This window comes from Carassius carassius, chromosome 5 (genome assembly GCF_963082965.1).
Source record: "Carassius carassius chromosome 5, fCarCar2.1, whole genome shotgun sequence".
Lineage (NCBI taxonomy): Eukaryota > Metazoa > Chordata > Actinopteri > Cypriniformes > Cyprinidae > Carassius > Carassius carassius.
In genome coordinates this window covers 19959745-19978461 of record NC_081759.1, presented here as the reverse complement: position 1 = coordinate 19978461, position 18717 = coordinate 19959745, and the positions used below count along the sequence as shown (strand labels likewise).

Here is an 18717-nt window from a genome sequence, read left to right as displayed (position 1 = left end):
AAATAAAGCTTGGTGAGCATCAGAGACCATTCAAAACCATTGATTCGATATAATGACACATAATCCATACACAACTCAGAAAAGTTCTCTCTCTTTCTGTGATTGTAAATAAATAAATAAACAAACAGAGATTTATCAGATATGTGTGACTTTTCAATAAAATCTGCTTTAAAATTCAAACAGTAATGAATGTTATTCTATCAAGTATTGATCAATATGTTTTAGCAAAATAGCAAAGCAATAATATTGTTACTGAGGTGTGCTTTTATGTGAGATTTAATATTAGAGGAGGCTGGTCTGTGTCGGTCTCTCTGTCTGCCAGCTGGACAGGTGCTGGCAGCGCTGTACTTAAATGTTGTATTTTGTTGCTAGATATTAACAAGGCTTTGTTTTGGACAGCTTTTCTGATCTCCATGTCTACAGATACAGACACATTGTAACATAGATACAGATACAATACAGACATACAGACATAGTGACAGTATCTGGAGTAACTGGACTAATGCTGTGATTGAACTGCTGGGACATCCTGACTTAAAGGCCAGAGAGTGATGTTTTGTCTCTGTGGACAGGGTGAAGTCGGGTTTCCAGGTGAACCGGGAGAACCTGGATTTCAAGGTGACAAGGTATTTCAGAAAACAGCTTTTCTTTTGATGTGTTCACACAGTGAGTAATATAAAAAAAACTGTTCAATAAAAAAAATAGTGTAGACATTGTTATTCAATTTCACAGTTCATTACAAAGAAACCTCATCATTGAATTAACTGTGAAATCTTGAAATAGAAAGACTGTATTTTCTTATAAATCATACTGCAGCCATCTTTGTTTTATTTACAACTTTACAAGACCTGAACAGAGGTTTTTATTTAAGTAACTGTACTTGTACTTGTAACCTGAATTTTCCAGGGTAATCAGGGCTCACCAGGTTTACCAGGAATTCGAGGAAAGCCAGGACCACAGGTTAATTCGTACAACTTTTTGTTATTCTTGTTATTTCATTGTATTTTAGCAGGTTGATTAATCTTAAATCTTTAGTTCTGATTTGTCAAAGAGTCCAATTATAGCTGTTTGTCTTTCAGGGGAAGCCTGGAGATAAAGGCCCAGATGGTTTGCCAGGCCCACCTGGCCCTGAGGTAATTGTGCTTTTATTTCAGGCCAAGTTTACAAAGACAGAAGCTCATTGCCTTGTGTACAATTAAAGACTAATGATTTCTTGTTTTACACTACACATCTAATCACAAATCAGCTGTGTCTGTTATGAGATTCAATTCTTCCTACTGAAGTTCAGTTCTTATACAAAACCATGCACAAACCCACAAGAAAAAAAAATATAGTAAAAGAGCATAAAAACATCACACAGTGTCTTTGATCTGAACATAAGTGCACATTTTACGTCTTAAATTGGCAACAAAACGTAGCCAACTCGCAGACTTACAACATAAAGGTCCATTTGTAGTGCACTTGGCTGTAGTTCCTTCATTTTGTGTTAATTTAAAATAACCGCAGAGAGATGAACATTCATTTGCAGTTGTTTAGAAAGCTCACACAGTCCTCCCAATAGCTTTCAGAGTGAGAAGTTGTAGTTGAGTAGCTGAGGGAGACTTCTTAGATAAAGTAAAATGAATGTAGTGCTAAGACTAGTGTTGTTGTCTTTTCTCAGGGGTTTCCAGGGGATTTTGGACCACCAGGACAGAATGGCGCTGAGGGGCCAAAGGTGTGAATCTCTCTTCTTTAAGCTTTTGGTCCCCTTCCCAAAATGTATAATTGGGTCCCAAATTGTAAAATGGGGCAAATATGATCATTTTTTAATATCTCGCAGGGGAATGCAGGAACGAGAGGGATTCCAGGCCCTGGAGGAGTTCCTGGACTTGAGGTAGGATCAGGACAAGTTCTGACCCTTCTTTGGTTTAGGAATAAATTAATGACTGTAAATCTGAATGTGCACCTATATACAGTATCTGCATATATAGTTATAAACAGTGTGTTATATAAACATGTTTATGTGATAATCATCATCTGTGTTTAACTGTATTTCTGTCATTTAAAAAACATAAAAAGTTAATTCATGCTGTGCAGCTACATTTGCAGGTCTATTGGCATATTCAACGAAGCAATTTGTAGTCACAAAAACAGCATCTAATATGTCTAGTTGTAAGTATCATTGATAAATATAAGACTTTGGGTAAAGCCAAATATATCCATGTTTTGCGTACATTCGTTTTTATGCTAGGCCAGTAAAATTATTTTGTAAACCCATCGAGACCTGCAGTTTTTACCATTACACAGTCTTGAGATTCCATGGAATAGACATACTTTTTCTATGATATATTACAGTATGCAATTTCCAGGTGATACATTAATGCAAACAACAACTAGATAGGTTTCAATTTTGGATAACACATTAGTACAGGGACCCATTCTCATTATTACCTAATTGTTTATTAGCATGACTATTGCTGTTTATTAGTAGTTAGTACTGTACCAACACAATGAGGCACAACTTTAACAAAATCTAATCTAATCAAATGATCAAGACCAGTTTAGAGCTATTCTCCATTTCTTGGTGTTGAAAATAACATTTCTATAGCAAAGAATAAGCAACACCACATTTTAAATTAATCTTAATTCAGTTTTAAATATAAAACAGTTTATTAAAAGCTTATTAGAATCTAAGATGTCATTTTATTACTGGGGTTTTCAAAAGGTTTTTGCTCATATGCATATCAAAAAGGTTAATATCCTAGTCAGTATCATTTTGTAGATGCTTACTTCTTCAAAAATGACAACGCCTCTTTTTTAAACCACAGGGAGATCAGGGCCCACTAGGACCACCAGGGGCTCCAGGACTAGAGGTGAGTGCTTTCTTGATACACCTCTTGTGCCGCGTTTCCACCGCAGGAACTTTACCCAGGAACTAGGGACTTTGGCCTGGTACTCAGTGTGTTTCCAATGCTGGAACCAGGAACTACATAAAGTTCCGGTTAAAAAAATGCCCCTCAGAAAGTCCCTGCTGGCGAGGTGGTACTTTTTCAAAGTTCCGGAACTTTCGGGGGTGGGACTTGGCCACTAAATATCCTGATTGGTTGAGTTCACGCAGCATTGGTTGAGTTCAACCACCATTTATTCGGATCAACATTTTCAAAATATTACTGTTATTGTGTCATGAAATGTAATTTTAAAAGTATTTCAGGCGAGAATGTAGTTGTTTAAAACTCAAATCGGTGGTTTATTTATGAAGACAGCGCCTATTTAAAAATGTGTTTCGCCGATCTCAGAGACGGTCAGCTCCACGTGACCAGCGGGAGCTCAGTAATCATCTATCCGCCGAGAAGCAGCCTCACTTCGGCTAGACCTTCTGATGTGTGCCGCTGACTGTGATGTCTCTTTAGTGGTTAAACATAAAATATAATTCAGCTGCGGGGTAAATCTAACAGGTTTTCTTTGGTCTGTATTCAATTTATCTATATGTTAAAATGAAAATAAAGAAGTCAAATCTATATAATATTTCGTTTCATTGTAATGGCTGTATATATACACATATCCCTGAACTAAGTACATTTCTGCAGCTGTTATTATGCTTAAATGAAAACGAAAGGAGGCAGTGGTATTTGATATCCTATTTCGTTTTATTGTAAATATACTGAGAGGAAAATTGCAGTAGCCAAAGCGAGTTGAGTTCACGCAGCATTGATCGAGTTCAACCACCATTTATTAGGATCATGTTCAAAATATTACTGTTTTATTGTGTCATGAAATGTAATTTTAAAAGTATTTCAGGCGAGAATGTAGTTGTTTAAAACTCAAATCTGTGGTTTATTTATAAAGACAGCGCCTATTTAAAAATGTGTTTCGCCGATCTCAGAGACGGTGAGCTCCACTCGATCAGCGGGAGATCAGTCCTCATGTATCCGCCGAGAGCAGCCTCACCTAGGCTAGACCTTCTGATGTGTGCCGCTGGCTCTGATGTCTCTTTAGTGGTTAAACATAAAATATAATTCGTTTTTTGGGTAAATCTAACTGGTTATCTTTGGTCTGTATTCAATTAACTATATGTTAAAATGAAAATTTAAAAAAAGGCAAATCTATATAATATTTCATTTCATTGTAATGGCTGTATATATACACATATCCCTGAACTAAGTACATTTCTGCAGCTGTTATTATGCTTAAATGAAAACGAAAGGAGGCAGTGGTATTTGATATCCTATTTCGTTTTATTGTAAATATACAGAGAGGAAAATAGCAGCAGCCATGGTCAGCTGACTGAAGTTATCAAGTACGCTGCTGTTTGCAGATTTACTGGACTTGCGTCGTCACGGACATCACACTCCCGAGTCGAATGCACAAAGTCCGCACTACCGAGAATGCACATCCAAAATCAGCGTACTTTATATTGAGAAACGCACGCAGACCTACGTCACCAGTCTATTTGCCTAATCTTCCCGGTACTTTACACCGCGGTGGAAACGCAGAAAGCAACAGGTCTGGGGGGAAAAAAGTTCCTGGGAAAAAAGTTCCTGGTACAAATGTTCCGGGTAATTTCGGTGGAAACGCACCATTGGATATCTTGAGTTAAACTTCAATTAGACATCTTAGCAATCACATTGACTTATAGTCTATTGACTTTCTAAGGAACCTTACGGCTCCTGACCAGAGGCTTCCTTGAAAGTTGTTGATGCTGGTTCATATTTTCTTATAATTTTCTAATTTTTGTGTGTTACAGTTGAGCATTTAGTGTAATATAGTAATAGACTTCAGGCACTCCTGTTGGTTTATGTCACTCAGCAAAGACTTTTATAATTTTTAGTTTTAAAATCCTCCAAATACAACAATCTCCCTCTCTCCCAAACCAATTTCACAACACCATACAGACTCGACTCTGATTCAGTAATGATGGCATAAAAAAAATGTCTGTCCTCATGCCAAAGCTTGTCATACAAACAGCTGCCTGTACCTGACAACAAGAGATGGATTCAAATTAACAGTTCATTGCATTTAACCCAGTTTTTCATGTACAAACCTTGCCAAAGATCCCATGATTTTAGAGAGTCTGTCCAAGTGAGGCCAGTGTGGATAATTTAGCTAATGATGCAAAAGAGTCAGACATTAGCTAAGAGATGACTATCTATCAGAGCTCCAACATAAACACTTCTGAGTATTGTTCACTAGATCTGTGAGACTGGAGGTGATGCATCTGTTTCTGAATTATTCTGGGAGAGCTCATATGTTGGTGAATGGAGGAGATTGGTCCCAGGGCAGGGTCTAATGAGATGTCAGGGAGTAGATTTAGAGGCCTGGGAGTCCAGTACTATGGGTCATTTCTACTTTCTGTTCAGGGCAGACCTGGGAGGAAGGGTTTCCCTGGGAATCCAGGGGAGGATGGAATGAAGGTAAGAATTCATGACAGCCAAATAGCTACTATAATTTAGACTCCAATTGTCAATTAAATGTGTTTCTTCAACTATTTGGCCAAGTTTGGCCGAATAGAAAATCTTTAGACTCTCAATCTCCATAGTTTTTTCTTTAAAAGTAATCTATTCTTAATGAAAATTCCCACCACATTATTTCATCATCACACCATGTCAACCATATAAAGCCTAATGTATGAAATAATATCCAAGATAATTTGTGTTAATAAAAGTATCATTCTTGAAACGTGAGGCATTTATGGCTAATATAGTATGGCGTAGGAGAAAATAGAGTTCATAAAGACATCGGTTTTATTCAGGGGCCCAAAATATATGCAATTTGATTAATGTTACTTGTGGAGAGATAAGATAAAATTCTGAAAGCTGGTAATGTAACCATCTCTATAACCAAGGGTGCACATAAGTTGTCCGCAGGTTCGCATGCGCTACCAAAATAAAAAATGTGCTATATAAACAAATTCTGACAGCGCATTTGCATGTTAATAAACAATTACCATTTTAGATCGACGAACTGTACTATATAATATTTATTTTCAAACTGAAAGCATAAATCTAGGCGATCCCATGCTTTTAACTGTAACATTCATTGACTGATGCTCTTTAATCAGCAGCAGCGCTAAATCCAGAAGCACATATACTTACTTGCAAGCAACCCGTCAAAATAAAAGCCTGCTGATTTTAAGTTAAAATTAAAATTATGAAAAAGCTTTTATTTATTTATTTTTAGACGCTTTTACCCAAAGCGACGTACAATTAGGGAATACATAAAGCGATTGTTCTTAAAGAGGCAAACAAAGTAGTAGTAAATATTAGCATTTTATTTTAAAATTTACTAGCAATAAAATAATTGTATTTGTATTTAATACTAGGCCTACCTTTTGTTTTTAACAATATTAATCAAACATTATTATTTCGTTTATTTTATGAAAAAAAAACTAAAATAGTGCAATAATATTATAAAAAAAAATTGTAGTTATATACTATATTATATGGGTCCCAATATTTAATGGGTCACGGTATTTGCAGTGTGAGGACCAAACCAAATATGCAGGTTCTCTTATGAGAACCAGGCTGAAAAAATTATGTGCACCCCAGTTTATAACAGTTTATATTACAGGGCTGTTGAATGCTTGAATCTGATTGACAAACGTTCCAAGGTGAGCAATTATTTTCAGGGAAACACATGGATAAAATAGTTCCAGGCATGTCTTGACCACATAACATGTGGCTATTAGCAGAGATGCTGCTGCTAATTACTATTGAGAGGCGCACAGACTCGGGTGTTTTACACATGCTTAATCTCCCTATCCTTCTGTCCGTCTAACAACTTCATTATTAAGTATTTATAACTGCATTAGTCTGCTATAAAAGGCTCAGTCCTCCATTACCAAGTCTAAAGTGACATTTTTGCAATAGAGGTGTTGTAGATGAGATATGTAGTAAATAAATCCTACTCACAAGAGCGTTTTAAGGACAAAAACCTGATGAATATTGTGACGAGTCAGCTGCCTCCTCCCTGATTGTCACCGGCACCCCGTCCTAAATCGCCGCCCTTCACCAGGCTCCCGACTGGAGTGGGTGTGTGAGAGGAGGGGCACTGCACGAGTCAGGGCTGGCGGCGTGTGATGGGGCACACCTGAAGGAAATGGAGCCTCATCACCGCCGCTGTTTAAAAGCCCAACGCGCCTCTCCTCGGGAGACCGGTCTCTTCCCCGTGCATGCACAATAGTGTCCTCGTGCATCCAGGAAGGGTGCGTTGAGGGACTCCCGCGCCACCAGAGACGTGAGCTGCCGGACCCGCGATCCGGATGGGAACTGCACCCGTTTACACGGCCGTCGGGCCAGGATGCCGGGCCGTCCTTCCCCTGCCAGCGCCGCGGCCAACGAGAGTGATGCGGCTGCTAGAGGAAGCCGGCGCCCCTCGCGCCCCGGGCCGAAGAGGGGAGCACGTGCGGCCGCCATACTCCGCCCCTTACCTGGTCCCTTCCTCCATGAACACTGCCCGACCCACACGAACCCCGCAGCACGACGAGGACACCAGATTCCCTGTTTATTTTGGACACTCTTCCCCTCTGGCCACTTTTATCCCCTGTTTTATTTGATTTCTGTTAATAAAAGCCTCTCCGAGGCCTGACGCCATGCCCACTGTGTCTGTCTTGTGCTCCTCCCGTCACAGTGGTGGAGAATGCGGGCAAGACGGAGCCTAGACAGCGCAGTTGGGAAACATCTGGTGACGTCACTGCCTCTCGCTTGCAAACGTTCGTGAGAACCCGGACTGGGACGGAGGAAAACCAGGGACAGCCTCCCAGCCACAAAAGGGGTAAGTGACTTATCTATTATTGTCATTTTACCCTGTGGTTGGTTGAGGCTGTCACTAAAACCCGGTTTCTCTGTCCCTGTTCCAGTGCGCTGCGAGAGGGAGGACTGCCCGGAGAGGAATCCCCGCCCACTCCGACCGTTTGGAGCCTGGTTGAGGATGGTAGCACTCCCGTGTGGGCGGCGCCCTGATGACGGGGATGTCGCTTGGGAGGGGGAATGTGACGAGTTAGCTGCCTCCTCCCTGATTGTCACCGGCACCCCGTCCTAAATCGCCGCCCTTCACCAGGCTCCCGACTGGAGTGGGTGTGTGAGAGGAGGGGCGCTGCACGAGTCAGGGCTGGCGGCGTGTGATGGGGCACACCTGAAGGAAATGGAGCCTCATCACCGCCGCTGTTTAAAAGCCCAACGCGCCTCTCCCCGGGAGACCGGTCTCTTCCCCGTGCATGCATACTGGTGTCCTCGTGGGTCCAGGAAGGGTGTGTTGAGGGACTCCCGCGCCACCAGAGACGTGAGCTGCCGGACCCGCGATCCGGATGGGAACCGCACCCGTTTACACGGCCGTCGGGCCAGGATGCCGGGCCGTCCATCCCCTGCCAGCGCCGCGGCCAACGAGAGTGATGCGGCCGTTAGAGGAAGCCGGCGCCCCTCGCGCCCCGGACCGAAGAGGGGAGCGCGTGCGGCCGTCAGACTCCGCCCCTTACCTGGACCCTTCCTCCATGAACACTGCCCGACCCACACGAACCCCGCAGCATGACGAGGACACCAGATTCCCTGTTTATTTTGGACACTCTTCCCCTTTGGCCACTTTTATCCCCTGTTTTATTTGATTTCTGTTAATAAAAGCCTCTCCGAGGCCTGACGCCACGCCCACTGTGTCTGTCTTGTGCTCCTCCCGTCACAATATCTTTAAATGCAACATCTGAGCAATATTTGAGGTTTGGTAACTATGTTATAAGTTCCATAATTGACTCCTTACAAAAACAACTTACATACTGTAAATAAATACATCAGTTGTCACTCTGTGTCTTCCAATAATATGTCTTAAGATATTTAAATGTTTAGTTTTATTATCAAAGCTCTGTAATATTAATGTAATGAAATGCAATACAATGATGATTGAGAGTGAGACAGAAGTAAATGTTCCTCAAAAGCTTGTTAATCAATTTTTGATGTATGGATAATTAAGTAAGTTGCTTCAGTCCATCCTGAAATAGTACTAAAAGTTATTTTTAAAAGTTATGTTTACTTCATTTACTTCTTAAAAGTTAAAAACTACGACCTGAAGTTGGACATTTTTACAATTATACTACTAAAGATTTTACTTGCAAAAAAAGTATAAACTAAAAATCAGACAACAGAAGAATGTAGTAGATGTTGTTTTAATAATGTTAATAATTAGAGGCTTTAGACGTTTGCACACTGATGGCTTCATAGAGTTAACAGCATTCTGTGATGAAAATTACATTTTAATTTTTAAAAAAAGTAAAAATATTTTTTATCATCAAATTGTTTTTAATCAATGTAGTATTTAAGACTAATTTCATAAATGTATTCTAAATACAATTAAGAAAAAATTCTACACATTGTGCATTTTTGAATAAATTACAACATTATGTTTGTAACATTTGCCCTTAATTTTTCTGGTTCTCACACATCACATGTGTCTTATTTCATCCCAAGCTCTTCACTGACACTGTTGTCTCATTGGTAAACAAGTACACTAATGTTGGAATAATCCTAATTATGGGCAATATAGTGTCATAGTTGAAGAAACGCCCTTTACTTGTTTCTGTTCCCAATAATGTGTGAATGAGTCCTCTTTATTAGAGATTGTTATGTTGTTAATGAATACATCAACATCTGAGTTTCTGAATTGCAAATCTTGTCCCTTTACTGTAGGGAGAGCCTGGATTTCCTGGAAATCCTGGGATGCTTGGTGAGAGGGTAAATGATTTTTCCTATACTTGTTTATATTTATATGCATTTTAACATTGAGTTAATAATCTTTTGAGTTTCTTTTTCCTTATTTCTTTGTGCGCAATAGGGTCTTATTGGTTTTGTCGGACCTGTCGGGGAGGTGGGGTTTCCTGGAGAAAAGGTCAGCATTCTGTTTCACAGCAGTTTCACAGCATTCCGCCTAATCTATCATGTTAAATTCAGATTAATCTTGGTTCCTGTTTATATATGGCATGTGTTTTAAATCAATCATCAGACATTTATGTTGGTTTTGTATCATGGTCAGTGTTGTTTTTCCTTGATGTTAGTGTTATCTTCTGCTGTGTTGTTTGGCTTAGATGTGTTTCTTGTGCTCTCAGGGAGATCGGGGTGAGATGGGTCTGCCCGGGCCAGCTGGAGAAAAGGGAGCGATGGTAAGGAGTAAGTCTGGATCACGTCTCCGCTCTCAGGGGAACCTTGGGCAGTCACTATAACTCACACAGATCACAACTACAATGGTTGGAAAGTAGTAGTATGTGGGAAGATGCCTCATCAGCCATTTTCCATTCATGAGATAATCAGCTAGACCACTGCAAGAGTCGTTTCCCTTTCAATGACATAAGGAAATTGTAGCCATTTGCTGTGCAAAGTGGTTTGGGAACAATGTCAAAGTTGAAACCAAATTCAAGCCACTCCAAAGAACTCCAACAGCAACCCTCCAGTCTTTCCAATAAGTTTTGTCGTCATTTCACTGTTTCAGTAGTTCCTATCACACCTAAAACTGTCTATATGTATTAGTTGCCCATGGCAATTCAAAAAATCGTCCTTCTTCATTTCCATTGTTAATTAAGAGCGCTTGCCAACGAACAACATAGGAGTTGTTCTCTGTTTAGTTTACTGCATCAAGCTTATAAGAGCTCTTCGATGCTGCACAAATATGTTAATAATAATATCACATGCTTTGTGTAAATTACCACACCACCAAAGTAACTTGCAATGGTGTAGAGTTGTTAATTTAAAACAGAACAATTAAACAAACACAACTGAGTGAGAGTTTTGTAGAAATTAGTTCTTGTAATAGAGATTGTTCTATAATGAAGTGTCTGTGATTGTTGTTTTAGGGACACCCAGGGCCCCCGGGTGAGAGAGGCCCATCTGGACCAGAAGGTACACCAGTAAGTCAATGTTATGTATTCAGTATATATAAACTGACTTAATTTATCCCTGGCCAAGAGTCTCTGCATAAAGTAAAATCAGCACAAATCAGCTCTGTTTTGCGTCTTACTTTTCTATGGTAATTTCCACGTCTTGTGCAGCCGTCAGGTAAATCCAGATTACAGAAGCATCATAACCGGCCAAGTCTGTCTCATTTTATTCAGTAATCAAATAAACATTTTGCCTCCACACAGCACTATTTACATTCTCTCATTAGAGCTGTCCATGGACACTGATGATAGACTCAGACACTAGCATAATTAGAGTCCTACTGAATGAAACCTGACAACTCCTTGGGCTTCTTTGCTCTTTTCACACGAATGTTGACATCATGCAAACGTTTGGCAGGAAATACCTTTTGAAGACACTCTGATGACCCTATGAGGAGGGCAAAAAGTGCAGCGGAGTACAAACATAAACACCAGCCTTTGAAGGACAGAGCTTTGACCCTGTAGTTGTAATCGGGTCAAGAGATGTTTGTTTGCCTGCCAGAGACTCTTGCCAGCTCTAACTTATTTTCTCAGGGAACATTCTCCTGCTGCCTGATTCAAGACTCTGTTCTGTGTTTTCAGGGGCATCCCGGGTCTAGGGGCCACAGCGGCACCAGAGGACCCAAAGGCAGAATGGTAAGAACAGATCATTTTGACTATTAGTAATGATGATCCTTACATGAACATGTGCTTTGGAAAGTCAAAATGCTCAAGAATTAAAAGTAACATGTATTTTTGTAAGTAAAACAGTATAATGTTCAAGCTATGCTCATCAGAAGTCGTCTTCATTTCACAACTCTATATTAAATTAACATATTTTTGTAATCTCTCTAGATCGTTATCACTGTATACTCAAGATTTTTTTTCTTTAGAGGAGGCCATTGAAGTTTACATAGGCCTGTAATGAGTTTTGCATTGGCATATAGTTCTGTCATCTTTGGATAGTTTTGCATCCTGCTAATGCAGTGGTTACTGGAAGCTATACTGGGCTATATTTCCTTTGTATTTACAGTCAGTGACAGCATCATGGCAGAAGAGCTTGATAGCTGGTATCTTTACATCAGCTCTGATTACATTACCATTAAAACCTAATTAAAAATTTTAAATGACATGCCACTTCTACATTCAAATTTCCTGTATTTTAGTTTTATCCCCACAACTGTGATGATAATGTCTACAAAGCTCAAGCACAAAAAATTAGGACAAACCTTTCAATGACTGGGGAAAAATCTATTTCACATAATGTTAAAAAAAAAGTCCAGCTGCAGTTAGACTTTTTTAGAAGTGAAAAAGTACTTACACAATAAAGGAATCAGTGCCACCCACAGGGATCTGTTCCGAATCAAAGCGAGCCATGGGAGTTAAGGGCAAACAAAAGACAGTCTCCGATCAGCTGTGGAGAAGAGGCAATACTCATGAGCAGCTTGAAGCATTTCGAATTTACTGTGAAAGTCGAGTTTTAGCGTGTGTCATAGGTTATGGGTGTTATGGGTAATGGGAACGTGGGGGTTGCTAAAGAGTTCAACCTTCAAGTACTGATGGGAAAGTCCCAAGCTTGGAGATTATGCCAATGATGTTTGATTTATGATGATTCTCAGCAGATAAGAACACTCAAAAAACTCTTCAGGTCAATATGAATACCATTTGCACCAATTTTACTTCTGTAATATAACATATTTCAAAGAGAAACACAATATTCAATGAGAAAAAATGTAGGTCCTTTCTATGACCTAATTGGCTTTAGTTTAACCTTATCCAATAGCTTGCACAGCCTACATGAAATGAGCACTTGAGTATTATTATTTTAGTTTGTTTAAACATTGTTTCTATTTCTTTGCAATAACCTGCATTGATATAATGACTATCAGAGTACGACAAGGAACATGCATTATGAAAGTTAATAGGGTCCACTATGATTTATTGTGGACATTTGTGTTGAAGCTTTTACTCATAATGAATTTCACATAAGTTCATGTTGTTTAATGTGTTAATACTATCTGCAATAGCTTTTCTAGCTTCCCGTCTTTACTCGCATCACAAAAACACATTTCATAAACTTAATTTACCATTACAAATGAAACATTAATCCTTCAACAAACAAAAGATGAAAGGCAGTTAGTACTGAATTACCACTGATGGAAAACGTGGAGGTCTGGGATTTGAGCCTCGTCATTTTCAAAATGCTCAGTTCTGTTAGTTCCCACAGACAGATCCATTTATCTCGCTGCTCTTTAGAGACCAATATTCATGTAATTTATTTAGGAATAGAAAGTCTTCTCACCTCACAGACAAATTAAAAATAGTTTGAAATATTGATCATAAAGTGAAAAGTTCATTGGGCATTCTGTCAGATCAACTCAAATGTTTAAAACTTCTGAGGCATTCAAGTCCTCCTTGAAAGTTTGTATTTGTGAGTTAGGAAGCGGTAGTTGCAACATTGCAAGATGGTAATGTACCTTTTTACAATACAGAAAGATTCTATAAATGATGAAAGAATTCACATTAGGTGTTTTTGCTTTATTTTTTATTCAATTTATGCTGGTGGAGTTTATTGAACTCACTATACTGTTGTATTTTGTACATGCAATTTAGTTTCAATTTAAAAGCAGCTTGTTTTATTGTAAATAACAATTGTAGAGCATTCTAATCAGCTTAACACAGCAACACTGATAACCAATAAAGTGATTTTTAGTGATATCAGTCTTCTAATCAATATCAGAGAATGTTCAGAAAACCAGTCGTAGGTTTTGCAGTTCTGCTTTTTTGGTGATGCTTATGGTGTAAAAAAATACGCTCTTAACCATTTTAAAACAACTTTTTAAAGTTTTATAATAAGATAGCAATAACTATATCAGCATAGAATTCAAAGAAAAATGGGTTACACTTTATTTTAAGGTGTCCTTGTTACAGTGTAACTATACATTTAAGTACTCAGTAATATTAATTAACTACATGTACTTTAGGGTTAGGGTTTGGCTTAGGGTTACTTGTATGTAAATATTCATAATCTATTGTTGTTATAATAGTAATTTTGTAACAAGGAAACCTTAAAATAATGTGTTACAGAAAAATGCTTTCGTTGAAAACCTACAAACCATTGCCACCGAAACAAGGACAGGACTTTTATTTAGAATTAGGATTCAGATTCTGATGTTTTATTTTGACTTCCTTTTTATGATTCAAGTTTATTTCCAAGCCTGATTCCAATCAGTCCAAATGTTGTCATTAGCCCCTGAAAGGTCAAAGGTTTGCTGAATGACATCAGATCACAAGAACAGAGGCAGCAGTGTGGCACTGGCCCTCAAAAGCAAGTTCTGTCAGAGGAGCACCACACGTCTGTTCTTCAGCAGGAGCCACAGCAATTGCAGCCATCATAATATGCCCATTGATCACTGTTTCCACCTTCCAGACAAAGAAATCCCTCAAAGTCAGAGATCACCCAGCTGTGGCTCTACATTTTTCATAAGCCTTATGAGTCATCACAATGGAAATATAAATGGCAGCTTTCCATTTTACTGTGACTGAACTTCCTTGATGTGAAAGGCTAATGTTTCACAGAAGTTTTTAGGCTAATGCTGTATTCATTGAGGTTTTTGCCCCTGGTGAGCTGGAGATTTGACTCATTCACATCCATACGTCATATAAATTACTTTGAATTAGTTGTCTATTTGTCATATAGGTTTGTCAAACTTTGACTAATGCTATACTGTATATCTGCTAGTTACACTAGGTGACAATAGTAAACGTGTTCTCTTGACCCGGAGTATCACCACTGATGTCTTTGTTTGTACAAGTGTGCCCTCTGCTGTTTTTCATTGTATTTTTTACACCCATATGTGTCTGCTCCATGATGCCATTTCCATCTCTCTATATTCTACACAGGGTGCGATGGGCCCAGACGGACCAGTCGGAGACAAAGGAGTGATGGGAATGAAGGTGAAATATTCAGCAATGGTTCTAGTAGAGCTAAGTTCCTGCATGATATCTTACAGTCATCATACTGATTAAAAAAATAGTCTTAAACTTTCATCAGTAATAGTCACCTTTTTGTACTAAAGACATTACTGTTTCCTTGTTTTCATTATTGTTTATAAGTACGGTTAGGGCTGCATATGATTCATTTGATATTAATCTTCACTGGCAGCTTAATATTAAGATCTTGAAACATTTAGCTTAGTAATTGTTTGCAATTGTATCCCCGTGAGATGTCAGTAACTCCAAAATGTAGTGAATGGTGTTTGTTGAGAACGGCGTAGTAATGCTATGCTATTTTTCAAGATGAAGTACTCCATTTCCTCCATGCTGGCATGCACCTCATTTTCCCTACCACAGAACAAAACAACATATGAAACACATCTAAATTGTCAGCACAACATTTTATCAACCTTACAATCCTGGAAACAGGGTGCATTGAAGGTTGTCTCAAAACATTTCCAAAATAGTTGGTTTTGGTTTGATCAAACAGTATAAAGAATATTTAGATTTTTGTTGTTGCAATGGAAAACAGTTGGTCACTGTGCTCTTTCTGCAGGGTCCTGAAGGCCCACTGGGAAAACAAGGCTTCAATGGACAAATGGTAAAATTATAGTTCTATTTGTTTTACAGGCCTATCTCTTAAATTTTGACACAATCCAAAAAATAAATAAGTGAAAATTGTGCAAAAATTGTGCCTTTAGGTGTACAGCAGCGTGTCACTGGGGCAGTATCCTCAAAAGGGACACCTTTGTACCTTGTACCTAATGCCCAGATGGTGCATATTTGTACCTTACAGTAGTTATATGTACCCTTAAGATAGTAATATATACTATTAGGGTACTACCATGCATCTTTTAAGGGTAAAGAACTGGGAACTGCGCCAATGACCAGATGCAGAGACACTGAGACTCTTTGTTGTGTAATAGGGTAAAATTGGTGAAACTGGTGAAACCGGATCAATTGGATTTCCTGTAAGTAACTGATTGTTTAAAAAACATTTTCAACAGTTTAAAAAAATGGAAAAAAGTTTATAATATATATATATATATATATATATATATATATATATTACCCTATATATTTTTTTTTCAAGTAAATATGTATATCCATTTTCTAGGGAGTTCAAGGGCCAACAGGACCTCCTGGCGCAAAGGGCATCTTAGGAGAACCTGTAAGTACATCATTCATATACTGTATAATGAATGAGGGTTTGGACTGTCAAGCTCCAAAACGGCAAAAAAAACACCATAAAATGTTTATGAAGCAGTCCATCTTTTCCAAGTCCTTTGAATTTCAGACTGAAATTTAAGCCTTTAATAACTGGCTTCGTTCTCTTCCACTGTTAAGATCCGATTAAAATGGTACTAATGCATGTGGCATATCGGATTTGATGATGTCAGTGTGATGTGACAACTAATGGCAGCATTTATTCTTAAATAAAACAAATTCAACCCTAAAAAAAAAAAAAAAAACAGGACTTAATTTTATCCATCTGGAAATGAGTGATTTGTGATAAGTTACTGTTCCGTACCAGAACGGAGCCAGGTTTGGAAAAGAGTTAGCAAATTGCATTGACTTCCATTGTTTGAACAGAAACTAAGACATTTCTCAGAATATCTTCTTTAGTTTTAATGTCATATTTAAATAAATCTATAAAATCACATCAAACTTTGCTTTAAAAATACAGAGATGTGCCAGTCCACATTAAATGAGAATGATATGAGGTTAACATACGCCACTGTCGAAAAGTTTGGGGGCAGTACGATTTTTCAAAATGTTTTTTTAACAATCACCAAAGCAAATGTTTGATCAAATACAGTAAAAGCCATAATATTGTGAAATATTATAGTTTAATTTATTCCTGTAATTCCTGTGATGTGACTGCAGTCTTCAGTGTCACATGATCCTCTAGAAATATGCTGATATTATGCTCAGTAAACATTATTATCAGTGACGAAAAAATTTGGGCTGCTTACTAAAAAGTGGTAAGCACAAAAAAGTATTTTTTCATTGATGATCAAAAAGAATAGCATTTATTTGAAATTGAACTCTTTTGTAACAATATATATATATATATATATATATATATATATATATATATATATATATATATATACACATATAACCATCTTTTTGATTAGTGTAACAAATCTAAACACAATTGTTCAAAAAATTGGACTTGAGTGCAATCTTTTGAACAACAGTGTTCAGATTTGTATCATTGTTTCAGTAGCTGATATGACAGCCATATGTTTTCTGTCTCTTAACAGGGTCCTCAAGGGCCATCGGGAGTATTAGGTCCATTGGGTGAGACTGGAGCAGTGGTAAGATTCTTGCCGTAATATTCAGATATGTGTTGATATTTTATATTGTATTCCAGCATTATTAGATCAGTTCTCTATTTTTCCAGCTCTTTCCAGCGGTGTTATTTCTTATTGTACCCCTCTGTCCTATTCTTCTCTTTTTTGCTAAACAATTCTATTTATGCCCTAATTTAGCGAATGCCAGATTATTTGTGGTTCCTGTATACAATTACAATGTCCTCAGGTGGCACTAGAAAACACTTAGCTTGGCTTTGTCAATTAAAATACTTTAACGAATGAAACCAAAATAAGAGACAGATTTTGTCCCACATTGTCCCTTTGTTTCTAATTACCTTTCTATTATTCCCACATGTTTTCTTAGCTGTGAGGGACCAAAGACTGTAATAAGATACAGAAATTGAAACGGTCCATGTTCATTAGTTTCCTGGTTTGTTTGACAGGGTTTACCTGGGAAGGTTGGGGAGCGAGGCTTACCAGGTGAACCAGGAGAGAAGGTGAAACACCTGCTGTGTTTTCTTATGCTGTACATTTTACAGAATTCTGATTTGTAATGATGTCATGTCAAAAATTTACCATAGTGAGGCTACAGTGGTCATATGCAGATGTTTTATACAAGGCACAAATTATGCTGAAATTAGAGTTTTAACTTTTTTTTCCACATTTTTTAGGGAGCTGCTGGATCTCCTGGGAATGTGGGAGAGCAAGGCTGGATTGGACCTCGAGTAGGTTCATCCGCTAGGTGTAATAGTCTTTATTCACTGTCAGTTCAGTGGGTTTCACTGTTGAATACATTCAGTCACTGAGGCGCTTATGTGCTGTTACTAAATGTGCTTAATTATATTGAATGTGTGCTTCAAATCTTAAAAGTAGATTTTACATAAATAAAATACATTATACACATCATTGTACATTATAAATCATGCTTTAATAATCTTATTGTGCTTGAAAGAAGTAGACTTATTTTACAAATGTTATATTTGTACAAATTTATTACAAATCTGTAATTGCAGTTGTATTTAAAGATGTATTTAAGTCCTGCTGCAGTGAGTTAGAAAAGCTCTTGAAAGTTTAGCTAATTGAATTGAGTTTAAATACATTTAAATTAGGGATGTCCCGATCAGGTTTTTTTGTCCTCGAGTCCGAGTCATTTGATTTTGAGTATCTGCCGATACCGAGTCCCAATCCGATACTTCTATAATACATTAAAAAAAAAAAGAATAAAGAAGAGCGAAAAAACAGATCCAGGATCTTCAATAAATTACATTTTGAAATATATTCAAATATAAAACAGCTATTTTAAATAGGCTAGTAAAAATATTTCAAAATCTTACTGTTTTGCTGTACTTTGGATCAAATAAATGCAGGCTTGGTGAACAGAAGAGACTTCTTAAAAAATAAAAAAAAAAACCTTAACAAGCTTACTGTTCAAAAACTTCTGACTGGTAGTATAGGCAACTTTATTTTTTCTCTAATTTCTAGCTTTTAATTGGCTTAGAAATCTATAAATGCTGGACAATAACAAATAATAAT

The 18717-nt window shown here is 37.9% G+C and overlaps 1 protein-coding gene across 2 annotated transcripts in view; it reads left to right on the top strand.

Annotated features, from left to right (window-relative positions):
* Positions 1-18717, top strand: part of LOC132140948 (collagen alpha-1(XXVII) chain B-like) — a 100580-nt gene that overhangs the window by 60682 nt on the left and 21181 nt on the right. For both annotated transcript variants that reach the window (XM_059550044.1, XM_059550045.1), the window contains exons 17-35: positions 573-626; positions 907-960; positions 1080-1133; positions 1661-1714; positions 1820-1873; positions 2808-2852; positions 5337-5390; positions 9648-9692; positions 9793-9846; positions 10064-10117; positions 10805-10858; positions 11471-11524; positions 14771-14824; positions 15420-15464; positions 15790-15834; positions 15981-16034; positions 17134-17187; positions 17628-17681; positions 17856-17909. In XM_059550044.1, the coding sequence (XP_059406027.1) occupies positions 573-626; positions 907-960; positions 1080-1133; positions 1661-1714; positions 1820-1873; positions 2808-2852; positions 5337-5390; positions 9648-9692; positions 9793-9846; positions 10064-10117; positions 10805-10858; positions 11471-11524; positions 14771-14824; positions 15420-15464; positions 15790-15834; positions 15981-16034; positions 17134-17187; positions 17628-17681; positions 17856-17909 (990 nt within the window). The remainder of the gene's footprint in view (positions 1-572; positions 627-906; positions 961-1079; positions 1134-1660; positions 1715-1819; positions 1874-2807; positions 2853-5336; positions 5391-9647; positions 9693-9792; positions 9847-10063; positions 10118-10804; positions 10859-11470; positions 11525-14770; positions 14825-15419; positions 15465-15789; positions 15835-15980; positions 16035-17133; positions 17188-17627; positions 17682-17855; positions 17910-18717) is intronic.